The 25364-nt window shown below is 45.5% G+C and overlaps 1 protein-coding gene across 5 annotated transcripts; it reads right to left on the bottom strand.

Moving 5' to 3' along the window:
- Positions 1 to 882: 882 nt before the first annotated feature.
- On the bottom strand, positions 883 to 23536 carry LOC116937727 (A-kinase anchor protein 7-like). Of its 5 annotated transcripts, XR_012942653.1 has the most exons (11): positions 23354 to 23535; positions 22208 to 22296; positions 20921 to 21028; positions 20209 to 20361; positions 19044 to 19174; positions 17709 to 17842; positions 16643 to 16803; positions 15710 to 15822; positions 12734 to 12881; positions 7778 to 8052; positions 3887 to 4022 (listed from the first exon to the last, which is right to left on the bottom strand). XR_012942653.1 is itself a non-coding variant. In XM_076069060.1 (10 exons), exons 2-10 carry the CDS (start codon positions 22290 to 22292, stop codon positions 3868 to 3870), a joined length of 1188 nt encoding a protein of 395 aa, XP_075925175.1. In that variant the 5' UTR covers positions 22293 to 22296; positions 23354 to 23536; the 3' UTR covers positions 883 to 3867. The 5 variants fall into 5 exon arrangements, 4 of the variants coding, with proteins under 4 accessions (XP_075925175.1, XP_075925176.1, XP_075925173.1 ...); XM_076069060.1 differs by lacking the exon at positions 7778 to 8052 and having other exon boundaries at positions 883 to 4022; positions 23354 to 23536; XM_076069061.1 differs by lacking the exon at positions 7778 to 8052 and having other exon boundaries at positions 883 to 4017; positions 23354 to 23536.
- Positions 23537 to 25364: the final 1828 nt, after the last annotated feature.

The raw sequence follows: 25364 nt of genomic DNA, 5'->3' as shown, positions 1-25364 counted from the left end.
CCCGTAGCACGTGTAGCTACTTTAGCTCAAGAGGAGAATCCGGCACTGGCTCTGCTCTCAATCTCTTCCACTGCTCCTCACCGTCCACCCTCTCCTTGTGCACAATCCCCGTGACCGCTCCTTCTCCCTACTCGCCCTCTTGCATTGCAACAAACTTCACATGAAGCAGCGAACGCCGTCCTCCTGTCGAGTTTCCGCTCAAGACCTCCACCTGGCCCCATCCTTCCCTCCATCCCTGGGTACCCACCGGTAGTTCCCGTAGCCACCAACCTCCCTCCCACACCCCCATCCCTGTTCACCATATCACCTGGAGCTGCACTCATCATTGTACAACTTGCTGTGGTTTTCACACCTGATGATGATTGCTTGTGTTGCAGTCGAAACGTCGTGAGAATTGTCTTGTTTTAGATTTTTATTACTTTATTGTCTCCCTTCTACGTGGTGACTTTACCGAACGAACCAAGAATATGAATCCCTGCAATCACGAAAGCTTCAAATCAAAATTTAAAACCCTTGTCAAGCGCCTTGGATAAAGGCACTCCATAAATGTAAGAACTTACAAATAAATGTACATTTAATTCACTCACCAATTGACATGTGACTCACTAAATTTTTACGAACAAATTAATAATAGTATTAATTAATTAATTAAGCATTCCATAAGCGAATGACAGCTTGTGATTAGCTACGGGGCGGGGCCTAAGTCGTCTCAGCTCCACCCCTCTCCCCAAGGCTGCAATCTGGGGGAGGGGCTTCAAATGGCCAATGAGAAGCCGCCCCTCGATCAATGGGGGAGGGGGGGGTGCTGGGGGAATCTCAATTGTAATTCATGCCACAGACCACATTGACATTGGAGAGGGACTTTGAAAGAAAAACAGCGCATCAAACAATCACTGTTTTTTTATTGAAATATGAACGGACATTAAAATATCAGAATGAACATGCAAATATCAGAATTAATATTTTGATGTTTTTAATGCGATGTTTATTAACTATTTGGAAGAAAAAACTACTGAAACATCCAAAAGCATTTTTTTTTTTATAATGGGAAAATAATTAATCATGAAATCGTAAACAATCGAATCGTGAGATGGCAAAAGCTACTGCTGCAGGGTCAACATTCAACACAAACTTATACTACGATACACCGTAAATAATGTTAATTATTAATACATTCATAGAAAATATACAAAAGACAAGGCTCCTGTTGCAGGGTCGAATCTCAACCGACACAATACTTACACATCTGCTTTCCAGAATATGAACTTTACATATATATGTGTATACAGGCAGACCTCGCTTTGAGCTCAAGATGCGTTCCTGGAGAAGTGTGCACGAGTCGAATCAGCATTGTTTATTTTGTATGAGCAATACATAAGGGGTTCATTGGGGCATTGGTAATAGTGCTAAAACTAATACAGATGGTGAATACTTCACATATAAAAGTAGTGTATTATAACGTCACTATTAAATACTGCACTCCTACAAAGGCAGCGGTGGGGAGAAGAGGTTGGAGCTCCTCTGCTCCCAATTCGGGTCTTTCTGATGCCCTCAGTCAACATTTCTGCGATGAGGTTTCTTTTAGGGTGGAGCCTGAGACTCTATCCTGGTCTCATGAACTCTCACCATGCTAAATATAATTTTAAAAAATATATATTTTTTATGGAATCGTGAGCACCAATCATAATCAAATCGCGGGGGGGGGGTCTGGGTTGGCTCAGTGTACCTCGCGTTCATTGTCTGAGCGGATGCTGGGGGGCAGGTAGGTTTCCTCCACCAGCGCTGCTGCGTCTTCTCAACTCGTAAGCGCGTGAAAAGTTTTAATTTCATTAAGTTGAGTAAAACATTTCTCCAGGACAAAGAGCGCTATAACGAATCACTGTTCTACGGGCTAATGCTTCAGCGAGGTCTACCTTAATACACCTGCCAATTACGTTTGAAGAGTGGCCAGTTTAATTGTATTTATCAAAAACCTTAAAAATAGTGTTTGCTTTTTCTTTTTACGTGAAAAAATACAACATAAACATCAAACATCGTTAGGAAAGTATCGACATGAGAACCAATATGTGTGCCCATCCTAAAACCAAACAGAACAGATTTTATAGGCCAACAAATTGAGGCCACTATTCACTAATGTTTTCTTCAAACTTTGGAAGAGTTCATTAAACTTGTTTTTCTTTAAAAATAGAAATGTTTAAAAGATAACTTTTAGGTGGAGCACTGCCACAATGCCCCATCCAGCCCATCCACTAACTTCCACACGCACACATAATATACGTATACGCACAATACAAAACATACAATATACACACACAACACGTACAACACACACGAGCTGCAACTCGTCACTAAGTGGTACTGATGTCACCACAGTGCTTGTGCCAAGCCAGGTGCACTTTGAGGCCACGTAAAGTGTGTCGAAGGCTCGCTGCTGTCTGTCATGGGACAGCCACGGGTGCTTTGCGTCAACAGCAACGCGGCACGGTGTGTCCAACTGAGAGGCACGTACAGACCCACGTACAATATACAATCTACAACTGACGCGTACACCGCACCGCCTTCACGTTTGCCACGATGGGCGCCCAACGCCGAGCACCCGTTGGCTCCACCGCACGCGCCATGAGGCCCCCCCAACGGCGCGGGGTCGTCCTCGAGTCGGGGTATGGGCGAGCGCCGTCCTCCTCCAACTCGAGCAACTTGTCCATTGTGAACGCAGCATCACGACGCGTCACAAGCTGCTCTATTGTCGTCGTCATTGGGGCGGTTAGGCCAAGTGTGAGCTAAAAAGCTTTTCTTCTTTTAAACGTCTCGGTGAAGCAGGGACAGAAAGGGTTTTCATACTGGTGCCCTGGAAGCTTTCGTAAAAAAAAATGTTGTCCCAGTTTAAAAAAAAACAAAAACTTCTGGCACCGTTCTCGGTTCTTGATGCGGGCAAAAGGCGAAGCTGCCCGAGTCGTGAGCGAGGCCGAGCGGAGGGAAATCTGACGGTGCCAGATCTGGGCTGTGCGGTAGATGGAACAGCGCAGTCCACACAGACTGGGCAATGTCCTCTGATCTTCTCAGGTTGTGCGTCGTCTAACAATGTGTGTGGAGGAGCTGCTTCTGCCATTTGAATAAACGCATTCGCCGAATCTGGACTTTCGGTTTCTTCAATTAAATCTACATATATATCTGTAAAATTTCTCAAGGAAGCAATAAAGGTTATTGATAATGACATAATTGCTTCTGGCATTTTACTTGTACGGATCCACTTTAGAGCAGGAACGAATACAGCCAAATTAACCACGTTTAAACAATGCTCTTGTTTATAATCCTCGCAAGTCAATTCTGCCTCTTACCCTCTCTGGGATGCGTAAAATGTGCACCACCTTGTGAGCAATAATGCACTGTTTGATGGGAAGCCAATTGATTGTTCCGTGGAGAATCTGTTTCCTGCCATGATAGTGCGAATGTCCAACACCGACTCGGGACTGCAAATAAAAAGAAACACTGCCCAATGCTAATTGACTACGAACACAACAGACGTGGACACGTGGAGCCCTCGTGTGAGGCTACTGCTCGATGAGGGCCTTCCCATACTGTGCAGGTTGCCAGGGTTTATACGATCACACTTTAACCATGCTGATCAGTGTGGGTTGCTGATGGACGGTGGGAGAATAAATGCAGGGGCATAGAAGTGAAACACAACATTGGTGTTGCTGCACTGCCCTCTAATGCCCACCATATTGCCCTTCTGATATTTGATTCGTTCATATAAAATATATACAGGTCCCTATTTAAAAATAACCCGCAGAAATACACCCCCTAAAAGAAACAATTTAAACAGAAAGCACCATTCTCAAATGTAAATGCTTGGCTACTGTGAGGTCATTCTACATTGCTTGCCAGTGCACGTTTAAGTTTTTGTACCGTTTCAGGAAGCGTTAGAAACTTCTTAAATTCGGCAAGTTTCTCCATCACTCTCCGTCGCTCCGACTCGAGCAATGTTTTCAGTTCCACTTTCCCCTCGCCCGCCTCCTGTCCTGAAAGAGAGCCACAATTTAAAAAAAAACATCAATTACCTGCAGCGAGCACCAACAGAGCACTAAATGTGAACTCGCCACTCAGTTACGGATGAAGGCCTCCTCAAGCCGTGCTGGTCATGGGGGGTAGTTTGAACATACATTACCAGGGACTGATGTCACTCGCCCGCTCACGTTGGCCATGGCTGGGAGTAAAACTCAGGTGATTAAGTTCATAGCATGGTGCGCAAAACACGGCTCCACTCGACCACAGCACAGCCTGTGTTTAGGCTGCAGTATATCCAACAACGCCAAGCGCTGCCAGGAGCATAAATCATTCTTGATTTGAAGATTTTTTTTTCTAAGGACAACCGCTTGTGTTGCGATCGAAACGTCGTGATATATTATATTTTATTTTTCTACTTACGTGACTTTACCGAAATAACCAAAGAGTAAGCATAAATCATCTTAGCTTCTTCATGAGTGGGAAACCAAGGCATTGCCTCAACATGTCCGTAGCTGAGTGGAGACTGAGCCAGATCTGGGCTACTCGGATCACAGGTTCAAAACCTGCAATATTCTCAATGACTGACTGAGATCAATAATAATAGTGAAGAAAATCGTAAGTATTAAAGGGAAATCTTGATTTGAAGCTTTCGTGACTGCAGGAATCCATACTCTTTGGTTCTTTCGGTAAAGTCACGTAGGTAGAAAAATTAAATAGATCACGACGTTTTGACCGCAACACAAGCGGTCATCCTCAGGCGTAATGTGCTGTGGTGCTTCCATCCTTCCCTGCCGTTTGGCTGTTGTCTCCGACTCTCTGAGTTGCTTTGCCCTGTTGGGTGCCTCTGCATTAACGGGCTGGGGTCTCATTAACATGGCCACCTCTGCTCCCTTAGCCTTGATGTATCGATGGTTCCGGCGCGACCACCGTTGCGGTGGTTCCCTTGCGTGGACGTGCTTGCCTCTCACAGCGCAGTTGGCAGCGCCGCAGCTTGTGCTACACATAGACGTGACATTAACTTGCTAATCCTCCTTATCTCTCTGCCTAATCTCTCCCATCAACATAGTGGTAATCTCCCATTAACACTGCTCTTGCGCGCATATGCGGGGACGATACTCTTATACGGCGACGGAAGCTCATTTCATGCTAATCTCTCTCCCTAATCTCCCCCATTAACACAACTGATGTGCTTGCGTGCGGGGATGGAATTCCTTTCCAGCTCAGACCCTGCCTGCTTGCCCTTCGCCACATAAATAACCTCTTGTTGTAATGGCTCTCTCGCTGTGTTCTTGAATGATTTTTTCCGCCTGAGGCCGACCGCTTGCGTTACGATCGAAGCGTCGTGATATATAATTTTTTATTTTATTTTTCTACCTACGTAACTTTACCGAAAGAACCAAAGAGTATTAAAGGGAATCAGTAAAATATATTTTATTTAAATACATTTTCAAAACCATAGCATTTGTTACATTCACCAAGGCAGTGCAGTGGGTAGGTCAATGCCTGTACCTGAAAGCAGGCATCCCGAGTGCGAATCTCACAACTGCGCATGCGATGCAGCCTCCGCTGCACACGGAGCCGCGCGAGGCTGTGAGTACACGGTCGCTCGGATCGACGAGACGCGACCCTCGACTGTGAAGGGGGCAAGTTCCAATAAAAACTGGACTGGACACGTGGCAAGGATGGGAAAGGGCAGATTGTGTGAGAATACGCAGCCCACGGGGGAGGTGGAGGCCTTGAGAGACCTCGATGATGGAGAAAGCTGGACAAGAGAGCTGAAGGGACAAAGATTGAGGAAAATAATGTATCCTGAGGTTTTTATAAATTAAAAATTAAACTACCACTAGGGAGTGCTCTTTCATTTAAAGTCACCATTCAAACTGCATCATTTTCATGTAAATGACTGTAAACTGTTTTTTTATACAAATAACCTATAAAGCAGTGGTTTAAATAAAAAAAAGCTAAATCCTGCGTTAACAATCGAAATGTGCTGCAAAAATGGTGAAATAATAACCAGCTACAACCATAATAGAATTTTTTGGGGTTAGATCACGTAAATATGTCATTAAAACCTTCCACCACCCAACACAGCCAACTAGTAAGGGTTGTCACGCAAACAGAGCATGCCAATTCGTCACTAGTACAGCACACCGGTGTGTTGGAGAGCTAAGCCACAACATTTACCATGAGTACGACGTTTCTCCCGTAATTCCAACTAGCTTCATCAGGCGACAGCCAGATTTTTGGAAAAGTCTGTTTCCTTCCATATATAGAGGCATAGATGTGGTGACCACGCTTCTGTGCTCTGGGGGGGAATTAATGAGCCAAAGTACATTATGCATGTGCATTCTACGAGCCCTTTGATCTTCTCCCTTCCTGTCTCTTGTGTGTATCAAAATAGCCGTACCAACGGTAATCTCTATTGAAGTATGGTGACCTTTATAGGCATGCATTTAAATAATGTATTATTTTATGATTCGCGTCCACGCAGCACTAAGGCGGTAGCTATCCGAATGGTTAAAATTATTTTTTTCTTTCAATTTTGATAAATTCACCTTAGTGCTGCGTGGAAGTGAATCATCAAATAATACATTTAAATCATTTTAGGATGAAGGTGTTGATGATGCTCCAGGTTACGTACGATGCTGGAGAGCTCATTTGTAATATAATACAGCGTGTTTCTTTCGCATGGTGCCAAGCAACCTCTTCTGCTACTGTAGACTTCCATGGTACAAGTCGGCACCAAGTAGCGAGTGAAGGGCATTGTGCTAGGCCAGGACAGGAGAGGGCAACATAATGGTAACGAAAGTTGCTTAAGCTTTGGTTGAGAGCTTCATTTTCTAACATCCTATTCCAGTGAGAAAAGTTACACGAGATCCATAATCGCCGATGGCCGAGTCCTAAAATGCCGATGAAACACGCTGCAACTCGCAAAGACTGCACGGCATTCACACGTGAATGTATTGTAAATGCATATATTTTTTGGTGCAACTCGTGGTACACAAAATGCATCCTAAAATAAATAAGTGGAATTTACATATCAGCACGATGCAATGAAAACAACATGTTAACGCTAGAGCAATTAATAACATCGGCACAAGCTGGTTTTAAATTAAGTCAAAGCAGTAAGCTAGGACATTTGTCATCAATTTAGTCATGACAACCAAAATTGTGGTTTCCAAATGTAAAACGTGACGCTCATCAAAACGTGATACCCGCGAGACGACTGCTGATCACTGTAGGGTGACACTGTTGCACACACACGCTGAGGTATGGTTTGTCAGATATTTAACAATTTTATCCCAATATTCTGCAACTCAAAATCTCACCGGATAATGGACGCCAGTTCTCAACTACTCAAACTCCGTGTTTTAGGCCAGTAATTATGATATATATTTTTTCATAAGAAACACACAATTAACTAAGTTAATGAATTTTCATATTTTTCAAAAATGGAAATGCACATATCAAGTTACATTTGAAAATGTAATTTTTCACGCTGACAACAAATGGAATTAAAAATACCCAAGAGGAACACATAGCTGAACGTTTTCAAAACAATATTTTTTTACCATTTAACTGTACAGAGCACACCAACCGTTAAATCCTCATATTTATTAGAAAAAAACATTCCACGAAAGAGCCCAAACATATATTTGTATTCGCTTTCAACAATTCCTGGCAAAATATCGCCAAAGTGTTCTGGGCAAATGCAAAACAAAATGTTTTCTCTAAAAAAGAAAAACACCCATCACGGAAGTGGCATTACCACTGTTGTTGCAGCCGTTAACAGATTCCACGTTTGTTGTGACAGCACTCATCTATTCTGTCTGCCCTCCGTGCGCTACTCCTCTGTCTGACGCAGCGGCGTGTCAGGCTGGTCTCCCGCAGGCCATGGGTGCTGCTTAATTTGTTCTGCGCCACCAGGCAGCACTCGTGTCTCGTGAATGAGCTGCAGCACCGCCCTCTTCACAGCCGTGTCCACCAGCCGCCTGCTCAATGCCGCCAGTTCTACTTCCTCCTCCTTCACAACGGGCTGGTCACCTACACCAGCCACATGCATCGTGTGTAACGATTAGGGAAAGTTGCCGCTACAGTGAGGGAAATAAGTATTTGATCCCCTGCTGATTTTTTTACGTTTGCCCACTGACAAAGAAATGATCAGTCTATAATTTTAATGGTAGGTTTATTTGAACAGTGAGAGACAGAAAAACAACAAAATCCAGAAAAATGCATGTCAAAAATGTTATAAATTGATTTGCATTTTAATGAGGGAAATAAGTATTTGACCCCTCAGCAAAATATGACTTAGTACTTGGTGGCAAAACCCTTGTTGGCAATCACAGAGGTCAGACGTTTCTTGTAGTTGACCACCAGGTTTGCACACATCTCAGGAGGGATTTTGTCCCACTCCACTTTGCAGATCTTCTCCAAGTCATTAAGTTTTCGAGGCTGACGTTTGGCAACTCGAACCTTCAGCTCCCTCCACAGATTTCCTATGGGATTAAGGTCTGGAGACTGGCTAGGCCACTCCAGGACCTTAATGTGCTTCTTCTTGAGCCACTCCTTTGTTGCCTTGGCCATGTGTTTTGGGTCACTGTCATGCTGGAATATCCATCCATGACCCATTTTCAATGCCCTGGCTGAGGGAAGGAGGTTCTCACCCAAGATTTGACGGTACATGGCCCCGTTCATTGTCCCTTTGATGCGGTGAAGTTGTCCTGTCCCCTTAGCAGAAAAACACCCCCAAAGCATGTTTCCACCTCCATGTTTGACGGTGGGGATGGTGTTCTTGGGGTCATAGGCAGCATTCCTCCTCCTCCAAACACGGCGAGTTGAGTTGATGCCAAAGAGCTCCATTTTGGTCTCATCTGACCACAACACTTTCACCCAGTTGTCCTCTGAATCATTCAAATGTTCATTGGCAAACTTCAGACGGGCATGTATATGTGCTTTCTTGAGCAGGGGGACCTTGCGGGCACTGCAGGATTTCAGTCCTTCACGGCGTAGCGTGTTACCAATTGTTTTCTTGGTGACTATGGTCCCAGCTGCCTTGAGATCATTGCCAAGATCCTCCCGTGTAGTTCTGGGCTGATTCCTCACCGTTCTCATGATCATTGCAACTCCACGAGGTGAGATCTTGCATGGATCCCCAGGCCGAGGGAGATTGACAGTTCTTTTGTGTTTCTTCCATTTGCGAATAATCGCACCAACTGTTGTCACCTTCTCACCAAGCTGCTTGGCAATGGTTTTTTAGCCCATTCCAGCCTTGTGTAGGTCTACAATCTTGTCCCTGACATCCTTGGAGAGCTCTTTGGTCTTGGCCATTGTGGAGAGTTTGAAATATGATTGATTGATTGCTTCTGTGGACAGGTGTCTTTTATACAGGTAACAAGCTGAGATTAGGAGCACTCCCTTTAAGAGTGTGCTCTTAAACTCAACTCGTTACCTGTATAAAAGACACCTGGGAGCCAGAAATCTTTCTGATTGAGAGGGGGTCAAATACTTATTTCCCTCATTAAAATGTAAATCAATTTATAACATTTTTTACATGCGTTTTTCTGGATTTTCTTGTTGTTATTCTGTCTCTTACTGTTCAAATAAACCTACCATTAAAATTATAGACTGATCATTTCTTTGTCAGTGGGAAAACGGACAAAATCAGCAGGGGATCAAATACTTTTTTCCCACACTGTATATATTTTTGTTTACGATACCATATACATTTTCATAATATACAGTATAACAAAACGAGCCATATGTTTATCCCACAACTTTAGAAATTGTATTGAGATTTTTTGTTGGACTGTGTCTGCGCTTGACGATTTCCATTAGAAATAAAGATCACTTGAAAGTAATTCCACTGCAGTTCACTCAACATAAGCCTGCTGCAAGTGTTCTTCGCTTTGCAACTTTACAATCTACAATGTTTATATAACAATACACTGTGACAAAACGATGGCGTCATAACATTTGCCGTGCCATCAATTACACGAAAAAACATTTAGAAAAACACTCATTGAATGGGCAATGGTTATTTTAAATTTCAATTACTATGTGTTGTGGGATAAATACGATCTGAAAATATTGATCAAAAAGGGCAATACGATTATGATGGACTGTGTACCCTATGAGATGTATAATAGTAAACCCACAGTGTACCATACAGTTCAGGAGACTCTGCAAGACTATTTTTTATTTTTAGATTTTCCTTGAGTATATCCTCTCATTTTGACATTTTAAAATATCTTGATTTTATCTGTAAAGCTGTCACCCCAACCGTTGGGAGAGAACCATCTGAGGACCCAATCAAAACCATCACCTTGCCATAACATAGCAGGGGTTACCAAAAAGATTTCCAAAATCATGAGCAAACACAAGTTCCGGGTTCGATTCAACACAGTACATAAAATTCGTGATCTGATCCCATCTGTGAAGGATGTGATCCCTGACATGCAATACCCCGGCGCCTACAAACTAAGCTGTGACTGCGGCAGTAGTTACATTGGGGAAACTACGCGACATGTCTCGGACCGTGTTCGTGAACATAAGGTAGATCTGAAACACGGTAGGACCAATACCTCGGCCGTGGCTGATCTGTGGGCACACATTAAATTGATTTCTCCAAGATGAAGGTACTCTGCAAACCTACTGGCTATCAACAAAGATTCGTTCATGAAGCCATCCAGATATATAAACAGACACAATTTCAACCGAGATGATGGGTACAAGCTGAGCAATCATTGGAAAATCGTTATTAAACAGTTTAAGTCATAACTGGCTGTGATTTTTCCATCCTACCTGCCGATGTTAGCAGTTATTTCCGACTCTCTTGAGTTGCATTCCTCGATGTGGCGGTGTCTACATTGACATGCTAATCTCTCACAATACAATGGCCAGGCCCAGCTTTGGGGTGCCCTCGATCTTCCTTCTCTAACCCCGCCCACTTACTCTTGCACCCATCTCAGGCCTTAATAACACCCAGATTCAGCAGCTCTCTTGCTATATTTTTTCACCTGAGGACGATTGCTTGTGTTGCGATCAAAACGTCGTGATTTTTTATTACTTTTCTATCTACGTGACTTCACCGAAAGACTCGGAGTAGGAATACCTTTGTTTAATTGAAACTGTAAAGTATTGTAATGCCCTCTTTAGTGGAGGTGAGTTCTTACTCAAATCATGTATTGAATTAATTAATGAAAAGTAGATCTAGAACCAATAGCCACTAGCCTGTGGCTACACAAATGCCCCGGGTACATCAACAAGCCTGGACCCCACACTACGGCATGGTAGTTATCTCAACCAATATCTGCTTGCTCTTTTACGAGTGCCTGTCTTGCCATGCGTTTTCTGTCTCAAGCAAATGCTTATCATCTCTTTGGGTTCATCAAACCTTCTCATATTAACCCACATCTGCTTGATTGTGAAATGCATAAAGAGAGCCGATTAATAAAACAATTGTAAGAGTTATAACGATCACCATGAAGTAAAATGCCTGCGTCACAAGCACTGAGTCACCACCACAACAGGTGCCGTGACAATCGCCGGTTCTGAAAGGCACCCAGCTGGCAGCCTCAAACCGAATAATCTTGCGTGAGAAAATCTATCACTTGTCTGAAATAGAGTACCACTGATGCTTGGCTAAGACACTGAATGGGCAGACACCAGAAATCATACCGTGGTGTCAACATCCATTAGGGCTGTTAAGGACATGATTAGAGTGGGCTATTCAGACCATCTGGCTTGTGTGGCTGTTCTCTGGAAATAACGTGATGGGAAGGAAGTCACCCACGATCAATGTGCAGTGTTTTGCCGTTTCAGTGAATTATTCTAACATAGGGAGAGAGGTAGAACAGCTTGGAATTTAAATAATAATTTCAAAAACTAAAGAGACTCTTATATCCACACGTGTTCTCACGATTATTCTAACATTGCAAAGTGGCAAACTGATGTTAAATGCCAGGGGTGCTGAAGCAACAACAAAACAAGCCACTGTTTGAAACCCGGTATATCTGCCTAAAATTAGCATCCTTCACATGCAGCTGCTTCTCTAACAGTGTGCAATATGGTTAACGCTCAGTTATCCAAGGTAATGGGGGTGGATGGATGACCCAATAAAAGAATAAACAAAGATAAAGCCAAACACATGTACCCTGTAAAATATACGTCATCATCAGCATCACGATCCATAGGCAGGTAGCTCGTTAGGTGTCCACTGCGATATTTCGTTATTTGTTTCCACTCTTCTCTGTCTTGTGCCAATATGCTCAAGTAGTGCCATATCTTTCTGGCACCAAACTCCTATGTCGTCATCAAGTCATTCTCTGTGAGGTCTTTCTCTCAATACGTATTGTTTACTTATGTGGAATGTTGGTGAAGATGCAGAATGAGGTTTTAACGCTACAGTGAAATGCAGAAAACACGTTACACACAGTTAACCGGGGGGAAATCCTCAAAAATAATAATGAAAACATTGTTTTTGTTAAATTGTTAAAATAACACGTTTACATTTACCTACAAACGTCAAGACCTCACAAGGGTACCGATTCACTGCCCCTTAACACACGAGGAGCAGCTCGTAATAGTGATGGAATTGATGAGCGCACCCATAGATAGTTCATTTGACAAGCGAGGTGAACCCACAAGTCGGATAATGTAGCCACAGGTAAAGCGAGAGTTAGCCGAATCTTCCATCATGGTGAACGTGTGTGAGCACAACACTTACCAAGAGCTATTGTGGCCTCGCAGTGGTAGAAGCCACTGAGCTGTTTCTTCTTCAGCATCGCGCACAAGTCGAGCCGATGTAGCAGCTCCCCCCCGAAGGACTCCTCTTTCGAGTCTTCATAGAGGCTCGGGTCGATCTTCCTGATGCCCTGTCCCACGTATCGCACACGGGGTCTGTTTATTCACGACTTCTTAAAATTACGGCAGAACACGATTCCTGAAGATGCGGGGTGATCCCATGATAGAAAAAAATCATTGTAGTCAATAATCATGGGTGACACCGGAAGAGTTCCGATTCGTGTGGTCTCAACCACTGGGGGAAACAGGAGCATTCACTAAACACAACCTCAAGACAGTCTCATCGAGTCCGAAGACTCTTTTTGGCTACATCCTTCTTGGATTATTTGGCGAATCCACTGAAAAGTGGTAGAACATTAGCGAAAAAAAACCTCAAACATAGGAAGGTATGTAATGATATAAGCCCAAGGACAACGTGTATGTGCATGGTAGTCGCCTGTAGTCTGGCACTGTGGAGGCAAGGGTCAGTGGATCACACGAATGTTGCAAAAAACTCCCAGCCCTTGGGCGTCGAGGAGGAGCCACAACCTGGCTTGCCAGGAGAATGCAGTACAAGTACGGACTAACGTCATCTTTCCCTCGTATACCGCGATACTGTTGCCCTCTCGCAAGTGTGGGTTTTCTGTGGATAAATCATCTTGTATAGAGGGTTCGCAGAGCTTGGGCAATTCTTGGTTGCCGGCTTACTGTTGGGCTACTGTTTCCCAGCTGGTTTGTGCTTCCTCAGCAATTGTGAGATGCAATTTGCACAAAACGAAACTACATTAAGCTTAACATTATTACTATAAGCCAAGAATGTGTGTGTCCCGCGCATGACGTCACTCCACACGAGGCCCCCCCCCCTTCATTAATAGTCATGAGTGAGGGGATTTTTTACACTAATGCAAAGGAAGGTCGAGCTAAATTAAATAATTAATTACACAAAGTCACTTCAAATATGACATTTCTTTACAGAAACGCAGCACAGTGCTACATCCGTGCGTGACGTCACTGCAAAAGAGCCCCCCCCCCCTTCATTAATATTCATGCCCACGTGGAAATTTACACTAACGCACAAGAAGGTCGCGCACTCCACATTCCGCACCCTTCCCCAATAACCATTCACGGGTGACGTCACTCCACATGCTGCACCCCTCCACAGTAACCATGAGGGGGTGACATCACTGCACATGGGGCAACCCCCCCCCCCCCCTCATTAATAATCATGAGCTGAACAATTTTTCTATTTAATGTTTCAGATTGACTGCACTATACACCCGTCCTTGGACGGGCAAAAAAGCTAGTTTATATTATTATCCGTGTTCAAACATTCTCAATCCTGAGTAGCGTCTGACATATGGTGAAATCATGAACATCTTGGGTGATTTGGCCATAGGCAAGAGGGGATAACACAAAAAAATATGTACAAACAGGACAAGCTATTTGATATACTTGGAGCCATACGATGGCAACATTGCAGGCTGTGCGTGTCGTGCACACGACAAGCATGCGATCCACCGGCCGCTGCCCAGATCACAGGCATGCACCAACAAGCCAGTTCCAGTCACATGACAGAAGGAGCGTTACCGTAAATGTAAGGCGTAATTAAATCAAGCCTGTATAAATATTATCACACGAGCAATGAAAACATTATAAATGCACCGTGGTGCCTATGGAGTTTTACTTTCATGAGGAAAGTAAAAAGTATTTTCTTGATGGGTATGAACTGCTGCCTAGACATTCTTAATGAATAGCGAAAACTATTGCCAACAGTATATCTGTTGCCGCACCATCAATAACATTGTTTTACACGCCAGCGATATCCTAGATATACGGCGAAGTGTAAAATGCTTTGAAAAGGGCACTCGCGTCTGCAGCAGGTCCAATACCTACACCTGCGCAGATCGTTTTGTAACACCAAATTACTGAAGTTATTTATCTTGCGACTATTTAAATGAATGTTGAACGTACAAAAAAATGTGCTGAAGCTGTTGGCAATTTATTTAATAACGAATGTGCATTTCAGCCCCCGAAGACCTCGCCCATTTTGGCATCACGCCGGTGGACATGGCAATATTGTGGCACCAGAGACAAAGGCCTCAGTTTCCCTTCTGCAAGGGAGGCAATGAAAAAGTACAGCAGTCTCAGGAAACAACTGAGGGTGCTTTTACAATGATTGACTGCTTTATTTAGTCTGGCACTTTTGAGGTGCAGACTCCCCACTGAATCCTACGGAGTGGCTTAGTTCAGCGCAGCTCGTGAAAATCTACGTCTCTTACACTTTCTGTTTTTTAAAAAATGTCTTTAATGTACTTAACCAGACCGTGTGTATAATACAGGTGCTTTGTGGTTAAAGGCAGTGCAAGATAATTTGTTCGAAATCACAAAAGAATCTTATTGTGTGTAAAGGGTTTTACATCCACCATTCTCAATAGCTATTTGAACAGTCTCCAAACAATAATACTTTTTAAAAACAGAGGTAGGTCATGTTGATACGATTAAATTATTTTTATTTGACCAGGTAAGGCCCACTGAGCTATGTAGCTCTTTTTCAGAAGCGACCTGGCCGCAAATGATAGCTCAACAAAGTGGCTTATTACGTGGACATTTGTAGCAGCCAAATACTCTAAATGCATGTATCTAAATGTGGAGGGCAAAACTAAGTACCCGGAGAAAAATCCACACGACCACAGGGAGAACATGCAAACTCCAAACATACAGGCATCAGGGTTGGGATCGAACCCATGACCCTCCTGCATACCAGGTGAGGTAGTTAACGTCTCACCACCACGGCGCGCTGCTCAGTGAGAGCCCACTGAGGTAGCATATGATTGTATCACGGGTGATATGAATTACATCTAAAGTGTAAACATTCAACCATTTTAGCTGTCAAGGTTTGTAGTGAGTGTACATTAAATACCTGGCGCCTTAGCTTTGAAGCCCTTGACAATTTCATGAAAGTAAGGTGAGGCTTAAAGGCTTTTCCATCTGCCACAGCAATGCCTTTCTCTTCAAAGCAAGTATGGATCGTTTCTGAAACCAGAATGTTGAACATTACTCAACAACTGCAACCTAAAGAGCACTAATAAATGTACCAAGATGGAATGCTTAAAGTAATATACTAGATCAATGGTAAAATATCTTCACAGAAAAAATAATATTGTAATCACCAAATATTTTGTTTATAGCACCTCTTTTTTAAATGAACATGGTTGAAGATTTTAATTGGTATTATTCGAACATAAGAACCTCTTCCTGTCTCTGGGATTTTTCTTTGCTTCGTGCCAAACTGATGTCATCACACAGCGATTTATGCAGGAGCAATGTGAATAGCTGTGCGGCCCCGATAAGTTGTAGCTGTGTACAGGGTAATGAGCCAAGAATCATGGCCAGATGAAGGCTGTGCTGCTGCTGTGGGGAGCGGCAACTGAAATATTTTGGGCTAAGACAACTGAATTCTTTGATTGGCAATTTCCACTTCTGCTGCCCTTAGAAGCTTGTTAAACATGTGTTTGTGGCCATGCCTCTCACTTTTTGAAATTCATATATCTATATCAAACAATATTAATAGCAAGTGCCACGTCACTGATTTCAGTTATCACTTCACATTGAATGCTGTAAAGTTACAAATATCCAAAGTGTCTCTGCACCGGCAAGCATTTGTCATCTGCCACTGAGTAAAGCAAAGAGGTTGGCCTCCACTGACATTAACAAAATATTGCACCTCTTTAATGGATACACACAGGCCTCCCTACATCCCCTTCATCCCCTTAAACTCCCATCTACCCTGAACCTCCCCTTTTTAAAATCGTCCCGTCTTCCATGTGACACCAGTGATCGGTTCTTGCCGTACCTGCAATCTCATTGAGTATGGACATGTGGTGTCCATCAGATATTTTGACAAATGCCACCTCATTTTTAAAGTCTCCAATGCCCTCAAATGGTAGCACCACCGGTGGTCCTGGCACAAGAGTTCTCAACTTCTTCTGGCAGAGCTCCATGGCGCTTACAGCACTGCAACACACACAAACATTTTACAGCCCTTTCGTCAAGACACTGCTGGATGAGGACCTCTCAACCGCTGTGCAGGTTGTGGGGGTTAATTTGGTAATACTTCCACATGCTGTAGGTTGAAAGTGGGGAGCGTGGATGTTCAGGCATAGACGTGGGAGCACAGAAGTACAATAAAACAAAGGATTTTGCTACACTGCCCTTTGCTGGCAACCACATAGTACCTCGAGAGAAACCATACCTACATGGTTTGCAGAATAATACTCACCAAGAAAATGAGGTAAGAGCAATGCTTTAAACATGTATAACAACTGAGGTGCAATTTACATGAATGCCACTACAAGAATAAGGCAGATGAACAATGTCAGGGGGAATGCGCAATTGACTGCACGCACCTCCCAATCAGAGCCACCAACAATGCAGAACTTAACATTGCCACCGCTCCCAAGTCCCAACAAACTTCGAATGCCCGAGACAAATTCCTACGTGGCTTACGCCTACGGTACTGCCAGGGGTCCCAAGCCAACAGCCAGTGGCCGCTCCACTCCCACCTTCCCTTTCTTCGTATTCCAGTTCCTGGGCCCCACCTGCCAGTGAGTCCCTGTGCAGCTGCACCATCTGCGACCCTGCCCGCTATGCCACTGATCCAAAGAAAAAAAGCAGACTTGATTGAAGCCCATAATACATATTTCTGGGTTAGATCGTGTAAATATAAATGCGTCGTTAAACCTGCCACCACCCAACACAGCCAATTCATCAGGTTTGTCAAGTAAACAAAACATGACAATTAGTTACTAGTTGTGTTGGAGATTAAACGCACAACATTCGAGTACGATGTTTCGCCGATAATTATAACCAGCCTCATCAGTGTGGAGCATCTGCACGAGTGCCAGGCAAAGTTCACGTACTTGCTAACCTGCTCCGTGGCAAGGTGAGCCACGAGCATGGTGATGTGCAGCGTGGCAACGGGAATCAGCGCCGGCATCAGTCTAGGGTCTCGCTGCACCACTCCCTCCTGGACGGCCTGGACGCCAGCTGCCACCTGTGAACACCCATCGAGATAAACAGGGCAACCATGCAGGCTGGCTATGGACACTTCAACAATGCTACCAAACTGCTTAAAGTTACTCCACCTCACTTACTTTTACTCGACCACATTTGGCAACATTCATGAATTTTTGTTATACTTGGTTATAACTAGCAGGAAATACCCGGCGGTGCATGGGTACTTGCGGCTATCCTTTGTTAATGTAGAGTGGCTTAATCACTATTCAGGAGGCGGTCAATGAATATATATTGTTTTCCATTTTGAGTTCAGTATATGTCCTAGTCTGGTCAATAAGCCCTTTTATCAGCTACAGCTGTTGCTGCTGCATTACCCTGCTACTTGCAGATTAGATGCTTCGTGATTAATCAGCACATTTGCCGACAATCATATGCAGTATCATTTCGTACTCCATTGTGGCACGTTATATTACATTTATTACAGGCCTCATGGCACAGCAACATCTTAACGGTTGCTGTAACGCCATAGACCCCCCTCCTTCTGAATACAGTGAAACTTGTTTTGAAACATTAATGCGGTTTGTCTCACACGGCAAGATGGGCGTGATTAGGGAGGTTGATCACCAACGGTGTTTTGGTTGACACAATCAATGGCAATTTTATATTAACTTCATGAGTGGGTCATTGTGTAACTGTTAGATGTGCAGGGCCAGGTGAATGTGCTGGATTAGGGATGGTAACGTCACTGAGAGCATGTGGGGTGCCGTTTGCGGGGCTCCGGGCCCCCCTATATAAAATTTCGACTCGCCATGTAGCTAAAGTTTTCCGCGGGGTTTCAAAAGGTAACCCTGCAAAGTTTGGTGGCAATAGCTTTTGCGGTGTGGATTTGTATTCGGGACAGACTTTCATGTTTATATACAGAGAAGAGTGATACCTCTGCAGTTACTACAGGAATTGTATATGTATTGTTCCGTGCCATATTAACATAACACATCCATGCCTTCCATCTATGATTAAAGCGAGGCCAAGTCTATGTACAACACTAATTTCTTATACCTTCATTTAATGAAAGGACTTTAAATGGTTTTACATTTCATTAAGTTGATGTTATGTAACAGAGATTACAATTATTTTTTTGCACAGTAGTTATCGTTTTTTTGAAGGCATGATTTTTCCATCATAGAACATCTGGCTCACACTGAGAGACAAGCGGGATGACACTGCGGAGTCCCTTCTACCTTGTTGTTGGTGATGGGAATCGCCACAAAGTAGTTTGGTCTCCGCTTCTGTTCATCAGTGTCGGCTGCGTCTCCCTTCCTCTCATTCTCCCATCCTTTTCGTTTCCTCTTTCCTTGGTGCTGCTCTTTGACTGACATTCACAAATGTTCTTGAGTCAGTGAAAATCAAACGAGTTCCTCTTCACCACACAAACACAGGGATACATTAGTTTATTTAGAATATGCGAACAGGGGGAAACGTTGAACAATTGAGTTGTCTGCGTGTGTCCACCACCACAATTGTGAATACATATAACGTGACATTTGGCCAGCAAATACCGGTACACAATTTACCCAGCCTTGCAAACATCCCAGGGTTTTTAAAGGCCACCCTGTACCAGAGTCTAATTTTATTAATTTCCCAAGGTAATTACAGAGCAGAGCAGCTAATGAAACTACAAGCGCAATAGAAATCGACTTGAAAGTCAAATCTGCTTGCCACTCGGCTATAACTGCTGGCCGCAAACGCATGCAGTAGCGAAGTCCTTGGGCACACTCATTAGGTCTTTGCAGTGTAATGCAGCATTAAACTAAACTATAAAATATAGCTTATTTTCATAAACGACCTGGCCACAACTAAAAGCTCAACGAAGTTGCTTATCATGAGGAACTTTATAGCAGTCAAATGCTCAAAACGCATGTTTCTAAATGTGGAGGGAAAAACCGAAGGACCTGGGGAAAAATTCACACGACCACGGGGGAGAACACGCAAACTCAAAATATGCAGGCATCATGGTCGAGATTAAACCCACAACCTCCTGTATATCCGGCGAGGTAATTAACATCTCGCCACCACAGCGCCCTCAAATAATAACACCTGAGGGCAAACTGTTTACAATGTTTTTGTTATATAGCATCATTTATGCAAATTGCATCTTAAAACGTGACATCACAAAGCCCAATAACAAAAAACTTGGCGTGAGAACACCCAAGAGAATAAAAAAAGAATGTAATCAAATGCACGGAGGCAAACGCAACACGAATCAGGCGAGGCGACAGAAACTTCCAAAGCTGCCTACCTCAGCCAAAATTCCAGAAAACAATAAAAATACTAAGAGCAACAGTCATGCATGCAAACAGTACCCCACTGTCACACGTGTGCGTGGGTTGCCTCGTGCTTTCTTACTGCTGAACTCTGCGGAGATGTCGGTGTGAAGGAAGGGCAGCTCGGCCAGAAGATTTACCACCTCACTCTGCCTCTTCTTCGTCTTTTTCTTGTGAGTCTGTCCCTTCGGCCGGCTCTCCACCTGCACACCAGCGCTGTCACTGCCCTGCATACCTGGTAACAGCACCAACCACACTCGACATTTCACTTGGGGCACGGGCACTCGAATCGGCCCGCACAATGAGAATGTGGTCAACATCGCCATGTGTTGTAAGATGTGTCAGTTATTGAGATGGTCCATCCGATTATTTAAGCAATACAAATAGACGATTACCGATTATCATTCCAGTCCTTATCCCAGGGGTTGGGAACGTCCGGCCCGCGGGCCGTACAAGGCCCACGAAATCATTTGGGCTGGCCCTGCCAAGGCAACCGCAGGCGGGACTCGAAATTGAATAAAACTAGGAGCAAACCTGGAAAAGCAGTTGCGAGTAGCAACATCATCAATACCAACTAACATCATCACACGCCTCACCAAAGAGAAGCAGTTCCAGCCATCGCATTAGGGGTGAGTTAATTAAATGTTCGACCAAATATAACAGGCTAATTTTTAAGTTGATAATTTTGTATGGCCCGCGAATGATGTTATAAATATCCAAATGGCCCTTGGCAGAAAAAAGGTTCCCCACCTCTGCCTTATTCTATGGCGGGAAGATAGTGGGAAAAGTCTCACCTCTGTTTCCATGTGCACTCCTGGATGGTAGATGATGGGTGGGGCTTAGTGACATCACAGGAGAACCAGCCGCATCACGATGGGCTCGGCTTGTCAGGGGTTTCCCACCTTCGAGAGGCAGGATGTTGATGGTAGCCATTGTTAAAGGAGCTTGAGTAATCGGTCACAACAAAAGCAATCGGGTACAATTTCTGGTCAATTACTAATAATCCCAGCTTTAATCAGTTATCATTTATGTTTGCCTCGTAAAGCTTAAAATTTGTCTCAAGTGCAATTTTCAAAAGGATCCTTGAGATGCTCGCACGAGTTTTTGTGTCGACACTTTGTGAATTATATTTTTTTAGTAAATAATGTCGAGAACTGCCACATCAATCAGGTGTAAACAGTTTATAGACTTGCTTTCTATTCGGTCTCATTGATAGCAGTTAATTTGCCCGCTGCTGTACATTAACAATGCACCCCGCTTTGACCGGTAAACCTGGTGGTGCCACAGTCTGTCCCGGTGAAAAATCTGTATTTTAAAAAGTTCTCGCAACTAGTAATTTAGCATTGAAATAGCTAAGGGATTAGCTTGTGACTGGTCACAGAAATAGATGTTAAAGTAAAGGCCTACACATCCACAGAGCTTCAATGAACGCTGTTAAGATTTGTAGCGACTTTAAGCTGGTTGGGAGAAGTGAGGCCCTTGACAAAAGGGGGTGTGCATATCAAATAGCTGAGGGATTAGCTTGTAGGCCTTTACTTTAACATCTATTTCTGTGACCAGTCACAAGCTAATCCCTTAGCTATTTCAATGCTAAATTACTAGTTGCCTCTGTGGATATGTAGGTTTTGACTTTAACATAGCCATTTCTGTGACCAGTCACAAGCTAATCCCTCAGCCATTTGATATGTAAACCCCTTTGTCAAGGTGCCTCACTTTTCCCAACCAGCTTAAAAGTCGCTACGAGTCTTAACATCGTTCATTGAAGCTCTGTCGTCCCGACAGGTCTGTACCTTTCACCTGAAGACAGCCGCTTGCGTTGTGGCCGAAACGTCGTGATAGTTTTATTGTTATTTTATTATTTTATTCTCATTCTACGTGACTTTACCAAAAGAACCAAAGAAGATCAATCCTTGCAGTCACGAAAGCTTTAAATCGAAACCTTACTCAGTTGGCTGTGTCGGTTGGCGGCGGGTTTAACGACACATTTATATCCAACGCGATCTAACCCAAAAACCTCTCTTATTCAGACGTCAATGAAATTGCACTTGGGTCTCAAAGTCGATTCACCGACCCGCACTGACCGGCGTGAAGCTTTGTCGAACGAATCTCCCACGACCTGCACAGGCACACGCGGAGACCCATCACCAAGCAGCGGAGGGACAACATAGCCCTGATGCGCGCACACACACACACTGATCATCTTTGAGATGCAAGTTTTATACTCATATAAATATGCGGTTCTCTTTGTATATACCTCATAACGAGTTGTCTGTGTCTTTGTGAGTGTACGTGTGTATGCTGCGTCAATTGACACCCTTGGACAACCCTTAAGAATGCCAAGTTCCACATCACAGGGGGGGGGGGGGGTTGCAGGTGAAACATTGCAACAAGAAGAGGTCACCACGTCCCACATCGAACAGGGATTCACGTTAGCCGGGAGAGAGCTCTCCGCGAGTTATTGGGGTCGATGCCACGAGGTGTGAAGCCGATTGTAATTGTCAACAAGTGTCGCGTGTGCCACATAGCTGGTGTCTACATTGACATCAACAACAATAAACTCCTTACATTTTTTTTTTTTAAACAACGGTTTTATTTTAAAGTGCACTAAGGAGTAAATAACTCGACTGGACAAGGGGAAGTGGACGACATCTGGATCACAAGAGACACGTGGCGCCGGCTTCTTAGGCGAAGTCATTCCAGTTTCGGGACCGCGGCCTTTTTGACCTACCCAGTAAAATATTTAATTAATACGCCGCACATACAAAATGTTAATTGCTTTGAAAGAGCCAATTAATTGATTGATGCCGATTTTGATACAGGCATGCATTGTCACCGGATCTGAGTACGTGTGCAAGTTTTTGAATTGATTGGACAACACGAAGTAGACTAACTTTTGATTACAAGATTTGACCACGACACAGCTTTCAAGTTAAAACCGTTGAAAAACTCAACATTCGTCACGAACACTTCGAAGGAAAAGCAAAATAGAGGTCGGTTTAGGGGAATGATATACCCTTATGTGCGCTTAAGGAGCATTGCTCGAAACGTCGGGGGTTTTTTTCGACATTGACGAATGTGTTGAGTCGTATTGTTAAATGTGCGTGTGGGCTATTCCTGGGAGGATGGGAATGGTTTAGTTGTGTCTGTGCGTTTGGGTGATTTGTTTCGCTTTCTTATACTTTGCACCGCTGTCGTGTTTGTGTCATGTTTGTTGTTAACGTTCTTACCCCGTGCCCCTACTGGACGCCTGTGGAAAGATCTTCACAGCTAATCGGATTCCTCACGCAGTCGAAAGACTTCGTGATTCTCAGTTGATAAAACTCGAGACGCGAAAGGGAGGCACGTGACCACGCAGAGTGGGCGGAAGCGTGGGGGGAGGGGCGCCGTGAGGGGAGGGGCGCCGGGTGTGGTGGGGGGAGGGGCGCCGTGGGGGGAGGGGCGCCGTGGGGGGAGGGGCGCCGTGGGGGGAGGGGCGCCGTGGGGGGAGGGGCGCCGTGGGGGGAGGGGCGCCGTGGGGGGAGGGGCGCCGTGGGGGGAGGGGCGCCGGGTGTGGTGGGGGGGCGCCGCTTGCCCACTCGCCTCGCGTGCCCCCGCCCCCTCCTGCTGCTGCTTGGCGCGCGCGGCGGCGCGGGAGAGCGACGGTGGGGGCCGAGGCGGGGTAGAGGAGGCCGAGGCGGGGTGGAGGAGGCCGAGGCGGGGTGGAGGAGGCCGAGGCGGGGTGGAGGAGGCCGAGGCGGGGTGGAGGAGGCCGAGGCGGGGTGGAGGAGGCCGAGGCGGGGTGGAGGAGGCGCTACAAGAGAGAGAGAGGGGGGGGGGAGCGGGAAACTTCCCGCGACTCCCCCGCAGCAGCAGCACCGAGGCGCGTGGCGCCCGAACCACAGTCGCCTAGAGGGGAAGTGACGGCAGCGTCGCCTCCTCCTCCCTCACCCCGCCTCCTCCTCCCTCACCCCGCCTCCTCCTCCCTCACCCCGCCTCCTCCTCCCTCACCCCGCCTCCTCCTCCCTCACCCCGCCTCCTCCTCCCTCACCCCGCCTCCTCCCTCCCTCACCCCGCCTCCTCCTCCCTCACCCCGCCTCCTCCTCCCTCACCCCGCCTCCTCCCTCCCTCACCCCGCCTTCTGCTTCCTCACCCCGCCTCCTCCCGCCCTCACCCCGCCTCCTCCTCCCTCACCCCGCCTCCTCCTCCCTCACCCCGCCTCCTCCCTCCCTCACCCCGCCTCCTCCCTCCCTCACCCCGCCTCCTCCCTCCCTCACCCCGCCTTCTCCCTCACCCCGCCTCCTCCCTCCCTCACCCCGCCTCCTCCTCCCTCACCCCGCCTCCTCCTCCCTCACCCCGCCTCCTCCTCCCTCACCCCGCCTCCTCCCTCCCTCACCCCGCCTCCTCCCGCCCTCACCCCGCCTCCTCCTCCCTCACCCCGCCTCCTCCTCCCTCACCCCGCCTCCTCCCTCCCTCACCCCGCCTCCTCCTCCCTCACCCCGCCTCCTCCCTCCCTCACCCCGCCTCCTCCCTCCCTCACCCCGCCTCCTCCTCCCTCGCCCCGCCTCCTCCCTCCCTCGCCCCGCCTCCTCCCTCCCTCACCCCGCCTTCTCCTTCCTCACCCCGCCTCCTCCCTCGCCCCGCCTCCTCCCTCCCTCGCCCCGCCTCCTTCCTCCCTCACCCCGCCTCCTCCTCCCTCACCCCCCACCCGTTGCCACGTGAGAGGCTTTCCCCTCCGGGTTGATATTTGAGCCGGGACCCCCGTCTTGTAAACACGTCAACACCACAACTTGTAAACACGTCACTACAACTTGTAAACACGTCATCACTACAACTTGTAAACACGTCAACACCACAACTTGTAAACACGTCACTACAACTTGTAAACACGTCAACACTACAACTTGTAAACACGTCAACACCACAACTTGTAAACACGTCAACACCACAACTTGTAAACACGTCATCACTACAACTTGTAAACACGTCATCACTACAACTTGTAAACACGTCAACACCACAACTTGTAAACACGTCAACACCACAACTTGTAAACACGTCACTACAACTTGTAAACACGTCAACACTACAACTTGTAAACACGTCAACACCACAACTTGTAAACACGTCATCACTACAACTTGTAAACACGTCATCACTACAACTTGTAAACACGTCAACACCACAACTTGTAAACACGTCAACACCACAACTTGTAAACACGTCATCACTACAACTTGTAAACACGTCATCACTACAACT

The sequence above is a fragment of the Petromyzon marinus genome, chromosome 23, assembly GCF_048934315.1.
Source record: "Petromyzon marinus isolate PM22_M1 ecotype Great Lakes invasive population chromosome 23, UKy_Petmar_22M1.pri1.0, whole genome shotgun sequence".
Taxonomy (NCBI): Eukaryota; Metazoa; Chordata; class Hyperoartia; order Petromyzontiformes; family Petromyzontidae; genus Petromyzon; species Petromyzon marinus.
This window is presented reverse-complemented; position numbering and strand designations above follow the sequence as displayed.

What these genes read in the sequence shown, in the direction of transcription:
- LOC116937727 (XM_076069058.1), bottom strand. Translation starts at nt 22,292, where the DNA reads ATGTTGTCCCTCCGCTGCTTGGTGATGGGTCTCCGCGTGTGCCTGTGC. An exon ending in CATACTCAATGAGATTGCAG is followed by an intron (nt 15,823 to 16,642) that starts GTACGGCAAGAA and finishes TTCTGGTTTCAG; the next exon opens with AAACGATCCATACTTGCTTT. An exon ending in CGAGGCCACAATAGCTCTTG is followed by an intron (nt 8,053 to 12,733) that starts GTAAGTGTTGTG and finishes TGGCTGGTGTAG; the next exon opens with GTGACCAGCCCGTTGTGAAG.